Source organism: Haliaeetus albicilla, chromosome 4, assembly GCF_947461875.1.
Source record: "Haliaeetus albicilla chromosome 4, bHalAlb1.1, whole genome shotgun sequence".
NCBI lineage: Eukaryota > Metazoa > Chordata > Aves > Accipitriformes > Accipitridae > Haliaeetus > Haliaeetus albicilla.
In genome coordinates, this window is record NC_091486.1 from 42,128,453 (window position 1) to 42,143,757 (window position 15,305).

The 15,305-nt window shown below is 41.0% G+C and overlaps 1 protein-coding gene across 2 annotated transcripts in view; it reads left to right on the forward strand.

Moving 5' to 3' along the window:
- Nucleotides 1-15,305, forward strand: part of IQCA1 (IQ motif containing with AAA domain 1) — a 113,163-nt gene that overhangs the window by 41,005 nt on the left and 56,853 nt on the right. For both annotated transcript variants that reach the window (XM_069782131.1, XM_069782132.1), the window contains exon 7: nucleotides 13,199-13,283. In XM_069782131.1, the coding sequence (XP_069638232.1) occupies nucleotides 13,199-13,283 (85 nt within the window). The remainder of the gene's footprint in view (nucleotides 1-13,198; nucleotides 13,284-15,305) is intronic.

Here is a 15,305-nt window from a genome sequence, read left to right on the forward strand (position 1 = left end):
CAGAGGGGTAGCAGAAACAGTCACGAGGAGCTGGAGAGGCAGAATCAGAAGAGGAGGGATGAAAGAGGCATATAAGTGAAAAAAAAAAAGCCCTATAAGTTACCAATTAAAAAAAATAGTGACAGTTAGAACCAAAGACTGATAGAAAATATTAAGTGTGTCCAAGGCAAAGACAAAAGAGCAGTCCCCCAAATGTGTATGCCAGGAAGCAAGCTCAGGTAGCTACATTAAAAAAAAACTTGATTGTCAGGAAGTCAGATTTGACTATGGAGACGGTGAAGGCATGCAAGTTATGGCTGGGAATGTGGCTGGGAATGACAGCCTATTATTGTGTCTCACAAGAGAAAAGGGATATATTTAATTCTGAAATACAGTTGTTTCACTGTTTTCACTGGCAGTGGGGTTTTCAGAGTTTACATACTAGGGACCATAGCGGGAGAGTGTCTGATGGAATATAAGGCTGATTAAGGGCATTATGGCTTCAGTATGCCAACGTGTTTATTTAACAAACTCTTGACGAGTTACGTAAGTGCTGAATTTCAAGTGAATTTCACACCCAGGAGACTTGCATCATCTAGCATAGAAAATCCAGGCTTACACTGGAAATAGGTGTAACATCTACCACACCGCTGAGAGTGCTTTCCCTCCAGTTTCATTTCTCCTTGCCGTCCCTCACCTGTACCTTGGACAAAAAGCTCACATCTCTGAGTCAAATATCAAACAGGCAATTAGACCCAAACTCAGCTGCAATAAGGTACCACTAAGGTCGAGAGTACAACTGCAGTGAAAGTAGGTTCTTAAGTGGTTAATAAAACATCCAGAGGCATTTAAATAGAATGAGCTTATGCCCTTCAATTTGGGGTATAAGTCAAATTCAGTAGGGTTAAGCAGAAATGATGGGCAGTTGAGGGGGGAGAAGGACACAGGCAGAAGCATGTTATCCCATCAGCCTCTGGATCTCCACAGTGGAGTAGCTGGTACAGGCTCCAGATGACAGCAGTACGCTGACTGCAGTCCCAGGGTTGGCAAGCATGTCAAGGGCACGTGAGGCAAGGCATATTTTTTATTTGAGCTGATTGTTTCCCTTGAGAGCACCAGACTACCCCTTTGTCAGGTGGGCAGTACGCTGCATGGTTTGGTAAGCATCTAGGTAAACTCTTCCCAGTGCAAAGTTAGTATTAAAGTTGGTCCATCCAAATCCTATACTTGGATTGCATCTCGACTTAACACTGAAAAGGTTTGGAGATAGTATTTCTGTGGGCAGAACAAGAACTTGCCTGAAACATGAGTGTCATCTATTCCTTCCAGAGTCAATATGTTTCAGTTTTACTGAGAATTTCAACACAGGGGAGATTAGTCAGACTCCATCAAGCAGGTTGTTTTTATTATCCAGATCAGAGTCCAGGGCTTTTAAAGCCACGCTACATTTCAGTCCTGTGCAGATACAACAGAAAATCTAATTACTTATAGCAATTTACTTTAAACACACCCAGCTATTAGCATCACAGACTAGCTATATTTTGTCTTCTGTGTCAGGCATCCTTAGGATTTATGCAGGAGCAGTATTAATAGTTACCATCCTAAGCTGAATAAGAGACATTTAACAGTGCATATAAGGGAGCTTGCTAGTTCTCCTTAGGCTCTACTTGTACAAAATAACTATATCAACATAGTACCTTTCAGTAAGATACCATACCAAATATAATATTGTTTGACTTGGGCAAAGAGCATAGAACCATAAAAAAGCTGGTTCAGTATTTACTGAGATATTTATGTAATACCAGGAAACTGCATTACCCTTAACTAAAAATCTGTTCAGATACTCCTCTCTCTCTTCTTAGAGTGTCTTACTGATTCAGTAATCCTTTGGTGGCTTGGAAAGGAAGTTTACTCTCGTTTTGTATTCCCCATCACACAAGGAGACTGGCTCTTTCCTGCAGATTTTTCTGGAAAGCATCTAATCCAGCAACCAATTTTGAAGATACTGGTTTAAAGCATGGCTATAAGTTAAAGGCTGCAGTCTGCATAGCTGCAGGAGTCCTCAAAGTATTCCAAGTCAGAATACAATTGCTCTGAGGGAGCAAATTCCAGAGCCGGAGCTCTGCCATCTTTCGTATTGCATACATGTGCTTCCCATCATTGGCTTAGCTCTCATAGCTGCTACAGAGGGGGTAATGCTATGCCCAAAACATCGTTTCACCTTCATCCTCTTCTGGGAAATCATGTGTAATGCATGGTTTTATTCTTTATGCATTGCAAGGTTTGCAGTTGTGGGAGGCCTGAGAACTAGTGGGAGCAAAGGTGGGAGCAGCTGATTGTAGCCTCTCCCACATATATGCCTATATTTCATTCCCATGCAAACCTAATCTTTAAATTCTGTGCCTGGGGGAGCTCTGCTATCCTATAATAAGGCCATTCCAGACAACTGATACTCTATACAGGCCTGCAAAGCAATACATTAGATCGCCAGTACCAAAAAAAAAAAAAATACAAGAGAACCCTAAGATTTAGCAAGTGAGTAAACCTGCCCTTCAAGTCTCAATCTTCAAATTGCACTTCCCACACCACCTTACCTGTTACACCACTTTGGCAGGAGGAAACTACTGACGTGTGGGCACTTTGCTTCTACCAAGAATGGGCTGCAGGTCCAGCTCCAAATTCCCAGAGAACATCCTCATGCCTGTCCCTCGGTCTCCAGCCAGGTGTCTGCCTCTTCTGCCACATTGCCAGCAGCTCTGTGTAGCACTGGCCCCATCTGCCAAAGAGATGCTTAAAAAGCACATTATTAAGCCATCATATAAACAAACAATAATAAAAAAAGCTCCATTTTGTGCTTATAATTGATTAAATTTGACTGTATCCCACGTGAGTAGCACATGCAGAAGATTTCAGTCATTTAGAGAGGCAGTGCCAGAGTCCTACAAAAAGCATTCTATTCTTCATCGGTCTCTAAGATCGTCCACGTTTTCAGTCAATTTGAAGAGACACACCAAACAGGTACAGAAATACTGCACTCCAATTTTTCTTTCACAAAACTAAAAGGTGAGGGTTAATGAACTTGGCATCTCAAGGCATTACAGTGTGTTTCTTGGACTGCAGAGATTACTGGGTTTTTCAGCTAACGCTATTGATAAATGAATGCTCTTAATACCAGCCTGACACTGGCTTCTAATTGAGCTCATTGGACTGTTTCTCCTTGTCTTTTCTCACGCTTTAAATTGCCAAAGCAGAGACTCTAAATTCTTTTTCTTACTACTGAGCTGTTTGGTTATTAGCATTGACCATGAGTCTATAAACATCTCTATATATGGATTCCCTACAACATTCTTCAGTATCAGTCTCAGTTTTTTCCTGGTTTTACACTCTGTGTACACCTGATTGTGATTTATTCAAATAAGGCTGCACAAGCCAATTGGGATGAACATTGAAAAATCAAGGACTGTGACTGCTTTCATATGCATGAAATTGCCTCAGATTTATCATTAAATAGTTCATTTAAACACTCATGCAAACCACAGAGAACTGGATCTCTTGAAGTGGACAAGAATGTTAGCAGCAGTGAAACAGCAGCATATTCAGTTGCCTTCTTTAAAACTTAGGAACACACTATGTGCCATTTTGAGCTTCTCATTCCCCACTGAAGTTTTTCTTCTGCATCACAAGTGCTTTTCAAGGAAGTGCAGTCTTAGCTACAAGTAGTGCCATTAGCACAGCACTACAGTATTGGTCTTAAATGAAGTAGCAAGCCACTCTCCCAAGCAGTAATGTGATGCCTGACAGTTGCTGATTACACATTGTCCTTTACAAACGCTTAAAGTCAAATCATGGGCAGGCAGCAGGTCAGAGGCACAGTGATCCATGAATGGGACAGCCATGATATAGTGAAGGGGACAGTATGCACATACAGATCATTTTAATCCAGGGAGGCAAAAAACGAGGTGAATTATGCCAGACTGGACTGTATTTCTGCATTGATACCATAGACAGAAAGCAGACTTAGAGATCTAGCTACCAAAATGCGTCTGATGCCACCTTCAGCATCACCTCAGATTTACCCATCTTCATCACGCTGTGAAATGATGCAAGCAGTTAAAAACCAGATTAAAAAAAGTCATATCATTTTACCGCACTTGCATCAGGCAGGCTGGGTTGTTTTAACCACCAATGCAAAAGGCTATGTATTGCTCTAACATTCTGTTCTGTATTTATTCCAGTATTTCAGTAAGGGTAGTTTCAAAGCACAGAGCTCCTCTGTTGATTTTCAGGCTCTTAGTCCCCAGTTTTCCAGACATATATGAAGGGTACATATCCTGCATAGCATGTGCAGGGAGTTTGACATGCCCCAAGTGAGTTGAATTTATTATGCATGCATGCAACTATCCATCCAGCATATAAGCAATAGGTTCAGGGAGAGCGCAGTCATTTCAGAGAGTTTTTAATCAGCTAATACCACTAATACCCTTGAAATACTTCAAGTACCTTTCACAGTCAGGTGGTGGCAGAAGAAATATAGCATATGCAAAAACATTTCAGAACAAGGAGGAGGGCAAAGTCCTGAGAGAGCTGACACACAGCTTAGGTGCAAGCAGCGCTTTCCCAGGTGGGCAACCAGTCCAGGGCACTATTTCTCAACCCTCCCCAAAGCATTATCTTCAGGCTAAAGTGATGGGCCATGGCAAAACAATTTAAAGCATTAAATTTAAATGCCCAGTTTACAGCCTCGTTTCCCTGCCAGAGAGATGCATTTTGTTTCGCTAACACCTTGACTTCTAAGAAGCAAAAGCGATTGCTCAAATTTCTCATAACCATATCCCATAAGACAAAATGCTCTCTATACTCCATTTCATTCCAAATCCCAAAGAAACTTGTGATGTTGGAGGGCAAGTTATTTCTTTTGGCTGGCCTTGCTACAAAAATCTCATGCTTTATTTTCCTCTTTACAGAATTCATATTGTGTTAATAAAGTACTGTTGATTCCCTCTGGCTGACTCTGCAGGAAAGCTGTTCTTGCAAAGCTTCTAGTCCGAGTTAAAGTAATCTTGCTTAAAACTGGCCATAATTGTTTCAGTCTCTTAAGTTTAATACTAAGCACAGGAAATATTGCCAATTTGAGTCAGGATTCAGCATTCTGTGAAGGCAGGATAAGCTGACCAAAGGTAAGGAATTCAGTAAATGCAAGAGGAATTTGACCTGGCATTTCTTTGAGCCAGCTTCTGTATTTTTGACCTTGCTCTAAAGAGAATGGAAAGATAGAAGAAAATCAAAACAGATGAGAGTTTAATGACAGTTACGCACTCCAGAGTACTCATTACTCCATCAGCCAAGTCCCCCAGACATAGTGCTAGGCCCTGAGGGGAGTTCTTCCACCGCAGGAAGGATTGCTCAAACCCACTCTCCTTACAGCTGGGTTGACAGGATTGCATTCCTGAAAAGGCTGTAGACAGTCAACAGGAAGCTGACACTGGAAATAAGCCTAGGGACAGTCTGACTTTGAAAGAGGGGGAGCAGCCCTTCACCTTTTGAGACAGCCCCTTAAGGAAGATAGCCTGCTTCACAGCTCTGGTAAACATGGTAGGATGAACATGTCCAGAAGAGAAGGACAGGCACTAAAAGAAGCGTAGACCTAGAAACCAAAACATGGGTGCAGTGTTGGATGTCAGTATCTGTTCTGTAGCTTTCAGAGAAAAGAAAAAGGCAGGATTTCTGGTTGTCGCAGCCCTGTTTCCGATAAGCAAGATTTTACCACAACACAAGTATATACAGTCAGTTTGATGAATTCCTCACTAACAAGGCAGTTACTGGTAAGCCTGACAAGGCCAACAGCAGAAATACTACAGACTAGAGACCACTGTGTGACACCATGATGTGCCCTGCTCCTAGCTCAGAAACCATTCCCTCCAAGGGCAGGGTTGGGACAATCCAGGTATCCTTGGGTCCACCAGGAGATGCTTTCACTGTTACTGCAGAGAGCCTCACACCAGGCTTAGCAGCTCCTCTGCCCAAGACTGTTCTGCATTGCAGGAGTCAAGCCAAAAACCCCTAAATAACCTTATAGGGATCTGCTTTCCAGTCCCTTTAATCTTATTTCCATTTCTGTGCCATGGTGGGTAAATTTAATACTCTTCTTCTCTAGGTTTGTCTAAGCTTTCAGTATGGGTTGGACATTATTAGCTCTTGCAAAGCAGTTCAGTTATGTAGGTCATGATGTGATTTCTCCCAATCCTGAGTTAATTCAGATTTGAGCTCTGAAAAAACTTCTGGCAATATGTTTTGAGGGCAGAGAGGGACATGCAAAAATCAGAGTACCAGAACATTTTGTGAGTGTTGATATTACCAAATTTTTGTTCTGATTTTTCCATTATTTTTTTTAATTTAAGCTAATATTGAAACTGTAAAATAAATCTGTGTCTCCTTGGCATTATTCATGCCCATATTGCCTTTTATTTTCATTCAAAACCTTAGCAGTGCTACCTTCCCACATCTCTGATTCAATTCAAGGAGAAAAATGTATTACCGTTTTAAACCAGGAATAATTTGTCAGAATTTTGAAGGTACCCATAGGTCAAAAAAATCCTTTTCCCCTATGTTTTACAGCAGGGAGCAGGATAACCAGGAGTCCTCCTCTTTTTCCAGTAGACTAATTACCTTTTACTATCCTTAAAAGACCAGGAGGATTTTTGAAAAGGTAAAATAACTTCATGACAAAGCAGAACAGACTATTTCACTGTAAGAACTCAAGAAGCTTAAGAACAACTGTAGTAGGTCAGCCAAAGGTTTACCTTTCCTGGCCAATAATACTACATGTAATAAAACTATCAGAGAGAATTACCACATTCCACATTTAGATCTGTCCCCTCCAACAACTGTTTCCCAACTGTCACTTGGCTTTGAAGCTTACTTCTACCATTTCAGATCTAAGGCAGGCACTCGGTACCCAAAAGACCATCTATTGTTTCTAATTATGATAGTTACTGTAATAAAGGATATCACCTTTCCCCACAAACCTTTCACACTCGTTCCTCCATGGGAATGTTTCTTCTTGCACGTTGTTGGCCTCACAACACTTGATCTTAAATTTTTAAAGCTGAATATATATCCAGAACAATAAAGTTTCCAATCCTCCAAACACTTCTCCTTGTAAGTCACTCCACTGAATTACTTCCATGCATAACAATCACATGTACAAGCAAACGCTTGGAGGATCAGGACCTTAGATAAAACATAAGTTGTAATACGTCTGTGTCCAAACCCATTAAAGATGACAAGAAGCCTGGGGAAATTAATCTTGCTTTATAAGTAATTCTGTATTTGCATAGGTTATTTTTTCTGGAAGTGGTTTTCAAAGAGCTAAAGAAAGCACACACACAGAAGGAAAGAAAATGCCACAGCAAAGGCACTTAAAATAAACCAACACTGCTATTTAAGTAGTTTGAGAGAACCCATATCAGGTGGGATTACAGAAATAGGCAACAACTACAAAACAACAAGGGGTTTATTTCTTTAAAGGGTTCCCCTCGCGTTTTGTTTTTGTTCCTTTTCTGCACAGAACACTTGGCTGTCCCTCTGCCTAGAGCATACAGCCATCCTTCATGCCTTTTCTTCTGCACACAGTCCACATCCTTTCTTACCCTGAAAAAGAGTTAAACACTCTTTTTCCTCCAAAGAACAATTTTTTATTTTCCCCCGACAAGGCCTTTTATGCAATTAGCTGGAGAAGCCATAGCCAAAGAGAAAGAATAACACATGTAAAATCATGCCAGAGAACAGAGTAGGTAGTAACTTGTTGAGTCTATTACCAGACAAAAATGTTTAAATCATTGGTGTGTTCTCATAAATCAACAGCCATATTTAGCTTTAACTATAACCATCCCTGAACAATGTGGAGTAGAAGAAACACTTTAGAGAAAAAAAATGGTGATGGCTCCTGAAATGAGGAGGGGAGGAAGCAGCAGATGAGACAAGCACAGTGTAGGGTCATTTCCCAGACAAGGAATTTATTTTATAGGTCAGAATTGAGGTGCCACAGCATTCAGGGCTGAGTAGACTTAGGCAGACTGCCAATCATACCAACTCATACCAAGTCTGGTGGCGATTTGGAGATGTTAAAGAACCATTCGAACCTAGTTAAAACTTGGACATTTATGTGGGTTGTGCACTAAAACAAAAATTGAGCCCAGAAGAGACAGAACTCTATGCTACACAATCACAGACAAAAGGATTTGCACTGCAGACTATAAATGACTGTTCTTTTTCAATTACACTTGACAGATCTAACTTATTATAAATGAAACAGGTTTGGAAAGGGGGAGAGCAGTAACAGTGAACCAGAAAACAGAATGTAACTCAAAAAACACCACAAAAATCTCATCAGATCCTTTTCTTTTTTAGCTGGGAGTGGAAGACCATCTTTTTCACTCTTCCATCCTTGTTCATCCCCTTACTCTTCTGCTTGAGCTGGTTTGATTCAGATTTAGGGCCCCCATTCATTCCAATTAGATGGCTTTTCTGTAAAGCTGTTTAGCAAACCCATGCCATGCTCCCATTGACAGGTTCACTGCTTTCCAGAAGAGTAATGGATTTCCCACATACCACAGAAGGTCCTTTCTTCAGCAGTGTCCTCCGCAGCACAGAAACATTTAGTAGTTCTGTTAAAGCAGTGTCTCTGACCCAAAGAAAGATATTTTGCTGACCGTGAACTCTGGCACTCAGTTTGATTTGCAGCACTGCAAGCAAAGCTCCCAAACACAAGTTTCTGTACAGTGGCCTGTGAATAAGCAACAGGGAGCAGGTCAGCCACAAGAACCATCCTCAGCTCCTTGCCTGCAGACTGGGAAGCAGCAGGCTTTGGGTTCCTTAGTCTATAAGGGCTTCCCTAGGCTGAAGTTTGTTTTAAGGTTGACGTTTCTTCCTAGCCCTACCCTTCTGTCTCACCTTCCTTGCTTCTGAGTGGCCACCAAGCACAGTCCTGCTAAGCAGCCATACTTATTAAAAATTTCATTTGTTCATTTATGCAAACAGTTTTACTACAACTGCATCCTCCATTTGAAATCCAATAGAATTTGCATTGCTTTTGCTTGCAGTCCTTAACACGTTGTCAGCACTCCCACTGAAGCAATTGTGTGGAAAATAAGAGTAGCTTCTTCCAGTTCTGGCATTTGCACATTTTTATGAGATGCTGGAAAAGCAGTTGGATGTTTTTTTTCCCTGCAAACATTGAGACAATAGTAAGAGATTCATTGAGTTTTGACTTGCCTCAGAACCAGATGTTTCTGACATGTACCATGTCTCAAATATGTTACACACTCCAATACTCTTCTTATCGAGAGCTTAAGCTTTTTGCAGTCTCCTCTCCCCATTAACATGCAACAAGACTTTCAGACTTTCCTGACCACCAGTTTATTTTTGCATACTGTTCCCTTTTCAGGGACATGCAGAGAACGCATCAGTGTGTGTGAACTTTGTGGGTAATCTGTCAGCTAGATATAGTGACTGACATGCAAAGAAAGTGTTAAGGTACTATGAGTATCGAAAATAAATGCTGGGCAGATTAGAGGAAATGCACACCAAGTACCTTTCTTTTTTCACTCAACCAAGAAAGCAATCTAAATAACAAACACATTCAGTGATCTCCAGTGGGTTTAGCCTTACAGTGACTGTAGTTGTAATTCAACTTTTAGAGTCAGTGAACAATGCAGGTGTAGGTATAATGCTGTTCTACTCCCCAGTTCAATTTTCAGGACTAGCTGCTGACTATGGGAACCTCTGCAGCTCCACCTTCTCTAAGTCTTGATTTAGAGCATGGGTAGTGCCATTAGTGCCACACAGGTGGAACCAAGAAGAATTTCCACCATAGAGCTCTCCTCTACACTTCCAGCAAAACAAAACAGCACACTAGGCTCGAGTTTGGAGCAAGTTCTTATATCATCTGGATTAATTTTCTTTCAGTATTATTGCCTTAGAAGTGGCTCTAATAATGAATACTTCATTGTTGCTAGGAAGTTTCAGAAGGGGAGGGCAGTTTAAAATTATTTGAACAATTATTATTGTAAAGCAAGCTGAAAATCATTCTACATGTTTGGGAGATCCTCCTAGTTCAAGAGCTGTTCAATGTGGGACATGCCTGGTGGGACTCTCCTGAGGCATAGATGATTGTAGCTTGTTTGATGGAACAAAGATATAGGAATATCCTTGTCTGTTCATGGAGTGCATGCTAGCTGCTCATTTCATCCTGGTGTTTTGCCAATATCAACTGTAAAACAAGCTTATACAAAATAGAATCATAGAATGGTTTGGGTTGGAAGGGACCTCGAAGATCATCTAGTTCCAACCCCCCTGCTATGGGCAGGGACACCTTCCACCAGACCAGGTTGCTCAAAGCCCCATCCAACCTGGCCTTGAACCCTTCCAGGGATGGGGCATCCACAACCTCTCTGGGCAACCTGTGCCGGTGTCTCACTACCCTCACAGTGAAGAACTTCCTCCTTACATCCAATCTAATTCTACCCTCTTTCAGTATAAAGCTATTATCCCTTTTCCTATCACTACGTGCCCTTGTAAAAAGTCCATCTCCAGCTTTCTTGTAGGCCCCCTTTAGGGACTGGAAGGCTGCTATAAGGTGTCCCCAGAACCTTCTCTTCTCCAGGTTGAACAACCCCAACTCTCTCAGCCTGTCATCACAGGAGAGGCTCTCCAGCTCTCTGATCATCTTCATGGCCCTCCTCTGGACCTGCTCCATCAGGTCCAGGTCCTTCTTATGTTGGGGGCCCAGAGCGGAACACAGTACTCCAGGTGGGGTCTCATGAGAGCAGAGTAGAGGGGAAGAATCACCTAGTTTAGATCCAGCTGAGTCCACATTAGCATCTTATGACAAATGCATGAGACAACCCATTGTGATAGTTCTGAGTAGAATACTGCCAAACAGTGAATGGAGAATGAAAATTGAGATTTATTATGTTTAAAATGGACTTTTGACCAGGAAGATCAATGACTGCATTTTTCTGTGCAGATTTACAGGCCAAATGAATCCCTGGTTTAACCTCTGAACTCAGGGGGTTTCATCAAGAGAGGAATTTGTCTATAAGGGTCATGCATGTGCATGCTTTACAGGCATTACAAGATTGAAGTTGTTTAAACCTAGAAGATAAAGAGGAAGACCCACAAGAAGTTGGATAGGGAAATGAGCCTTCAGAATACTACTAGCTGACCATCAGACAGCAATTGATATGCTAAACAACAGTACACAGGAAAGGATGAAGTCCAGAAAGAAAAAAACAGATGTCCCTGAAGAATTAGCACAACTGAAATGTGTGGTAGCTGTCTGCTCTCAGGGTCACTGATGACCATGGGAACTTATATTCTGCATTACCTTCAACAGAAGACCCGGTCCTTGGGCAGCTGACTGGTTAGTAAGTGGCTGACACTTTTCTTCCACTTGTGTGGGAAGATTAGTATTGCCTTCTCCTCACCTCAAGTTATTTTTCAACATAGCACTTGCTGTAGCTGCTACAAAAAGATGAGATGAACCATGTCATGCCAAACAGCTGCACCAGCTGTGAGCAGAAGAATCATGCAGAAAATACAGATTATAAACAAACTGGAACCCACTTCCAAATTTCAGGATTTTAGAATTCCTACAGCACTCAAATATACACTCATCATACATACCCACAGGGTAAATACTTCTGTCTTCAAAAGCTATAAATGATTTAGAAGTGAAAAAGCTAATACAACTACCAAATGTAACACTAATAAATATTGAAAGCTGGCACTGATACCACATTCAGGGCGCAGTGGACTCCAAACTGATTCTTCACCCACAGTGCACATTGCCTTTCCTTCCTCCCAGCTGGCATTAGTAAAGTAGCAACAACCTTAATATCAGGTTTTGTTGCTGTAAGCCAGACTCGTAGCAGCATTTAAAACAAGACTGCATTTAATAAAATTGAGCTATTTTCCGGCTGTTTGTAAAAAAATGAAACATGATCTAACATTAAATAAACTAGATGATGCAGGTTTTTGAGGCCAAAATCCCATTCTTACTAGATTTTTTTTTTTAAAAAATACACTAACAATGACACCCCTTTGTTCATTCGGACTGGTTTCTGGGAATGCAATGACCAAAGTTTTGCATCTGTTTGCATATAAAACTAGTAATTGTTGAACATGCAAGTCGGAGCTTACAATCACAGATGAATGTTTGTTTATTCTTCTGTAATTGGTATTACATTAATACTAACTAGGATCCAAACCCTACACATGGTACTATAGAAATGTAACAGATGCTCTGTTCCAAGGATCTCGGTTTGAAATTGAGTCTAATGCTTAACAGTAGACTAGGAAAGTCCCTTAAGGTATCAGTTGTTCTAAAAAAAATGAAAGCCATTTTTATGAATCACATTGACCTTTCTGAGCTGTATTCTTCTCAAGGGAAATTTTGTTTCATTTAGAGGAAACATTACCATTCTATTTGAAAGTAGCACAAGGATTTTTCTGAAGTGTCAGAATTTTCTTTGGAACAGAAAGTCTTCCTGATATTACCAAACAAACAGAAAATCTTACTGATATAATCCAAAAAGCTACAAAAGTGAAAGAAGTTAAAAGTGTCTTATCAATACAAATGGCCTTTAGTCTATAGTTATTATTTATATCTTTTAATCTCTTTCTGAAAGGTGTGGAAGCATCATATGTTATCTGTGCCATCTGTGAAACCTTATCATAAAGTCACTTCTTGCCCCCTCACCAGTTTCCATCACCACCTAATTGTGCAAATACGTTAGAAATTTCTGAGGGTGGAGATCCTCACACAGAAATACAATCTGGAATTTGTAGATCAAAACCTGATTTAAATAAAATTAATTTATTTTTTTTTTTAAGAAGCTGGCTGTTAAAAGCAGAGAGCAGAGCTATAAATGTAAATACTTTAAGCTAAGTCTCTCAGGTACAAAGTGATGTGCAGTCCTAAGAAGTCCCCGAAGAGCTTTCAGTGTTTGATGGCCCATGGGACAAGAGGCATGGGTTGGTAACTGTTCTAACGAGTTTACTGGACTGTCATAAGAAGCCACTGTCATGAGAAGCGATCCAGCGCTCTGTTTTTTGAATAGGAGGTGAGGGAGGGTATGCTTCCCCACCATCTAACATCTTTGTCAACCAGCCAAAAAAGCATGGATTAATTCCTTTTCCACTTTTGCTTCTCACACAGGCATATCATAGGCAAGTTTCCAGACTACCCCACTGAAGAGGCAGGAGGTTCAATGGCTATTCTTTCTCAAAAAACTCCAGAGCAGGTACTGTCACCCTGTTAATGAAAAAGATAAATGGGATTGGGAAGGAATTGCCACAAAACATGTCTGTTTTAAGTAGCAATTTTTCATGACAATGGCCTCTTGTATTCCAGGAACCTTACAGTTAAAAAGCCTTTTGCTGCAAGTAAAAGGATTGTTTTCTTCCAGGGTAAACCATGGAAGTCACATACCAAAATTTGTTCCCTTTCAGGATGTGCACCCACTTAGTCATGGCAGAAGGTACTCAGGCACGAAAGTTACAGACAGATAAATGTCTGAGGGAGCTAAGAGGAAAGGGCTCAGCTGCAAAGAGTTGCTCTCCTGTTGCAAAATCCAGGTTGTTAGACTGGTGCTAACTACTAGTAGAAATATATATTAAACAGTTTAAAGACCCTCCGTTTAAAATAGGCCTCCAAAGCTACCCCAGAGGCTGAAATTGGTTCCAGTGTGTTTGCATTCTGTATCAGCACAGTCTAGCAATAATTAGTTTAAGCAGAGAAGAGTTTCTTATGCAGGCAGGCCTAAACCTTGATTTACTGCCAAGGATCCATTAAGCGAGCTTGAACATTCAAGTGAAGGAGGTATGTTTCTTATGTATTCTTGTTGTTAACTCAGTTGTTTTTCCTGGTAAAATCCCTCTTTTGACTTCTCTGGCTAGTAGAAGTGGCTGGTAATCTCTTCCTCTGATCATCTGGGTGTCACACTGAGAAAGTGATTAAGACCAGTTGAGACAGTAAAGGCAGTGGTCAGCACTCAGAGCCGTTTCTACCCACCACAATGATCTTAGCAGGATGATGAGTCTGTGGAGGGAAATTATAAACAGGAAGCCCTGCACACAGGAGCAGGATTTGGCCCCTGAGTGAACCAGGCATGGTGGCTACCAGAGGGCTAGGAAAACTAACTGGTCAAAACCTAACCTCACTAGTCCTTAAAGCTCCCCTGTTGAGACAGACTGTTGTGTTCATCAGCTGCCTGAACTGATGATCTGATGCAAGTATGGTAAAACAATATTTTTGGATTCACTCCTTCCTGGAATCATAGGGAAAAGCCTGGGGCATATTAGCAGTCTCTGTGTGGTTTGAGGGGTGGTAAATACAGACTAGCCCAGCATAAAGCACAGTACTCTAACCATTTCTTACTTTGCTTACAAAAATATGCAAGGAAACTGCTACAAGCAGCTCTCCATGCCTCTCTAAAACGAGCTCAGGGCATGCTCCTGGTTTTAGCCAAGTTCAGAGTATGCCAAGGTCAACCCTGCTGGCCTCTGTGTCTAAGCCACTCAGTTGTTCAGTCCCAGACAGAGTGAAGGAGACCCACAAGTTAAGTTTTCAGCTTCTAAAGTAGAAACGCCGAGTCAAGAAGGCTTTGTTGGCTGCACTGAGCAGCAGGGGAGCCACCCAGCAAGTATGGCTTATTTCTGGAGGAGACTTTAGGGAACATGATGCTAATTAGACCTGCTACCACCAGCAAGGATAAACACAACTCAAAGAAAAATGTTACAAGAAATTATACTGAGCAAAACTGGATATGGTAGTAGATTCTGGAGAAATATATTCTTCCTGTCCTACTCCCAGCTTTGAATTCCTACCTTCAGCTATTTTGCTGTTGTTCCAGGGCATCTGCTTTCTCTTTGCATAAAAAAAAATATAAATGAAGCCAAAAGTCTAGAGAGATTGCTTTACTACCCATTTTCCCTGCATAAAAGAAAAATACCTGGAAGAAAAAAAAATTGCCTCTCTTTTCCCAACAAATTTTCACTAGCAATTATCTGATTTTCAAAGATTTTTGGTTCTGTTTTTTCTCCCTTTTTAGCCAGCACAACTGAGAGCAGAATGCATGTAATATAACCTTAACAGATATGCAGGATGCATTTGGCAAAAGAAAGTTCAGTACGATCATGATTTTACCTGAATGTCAGAGAAGTAAAGCATTTTTTGTTCAACTGAGTCAGCTACATATTAAAAATCCCCAAGGCAACTGGTTTTGTTCCACACTGGCCTACTGGGCAACATAGTAAATGAAATC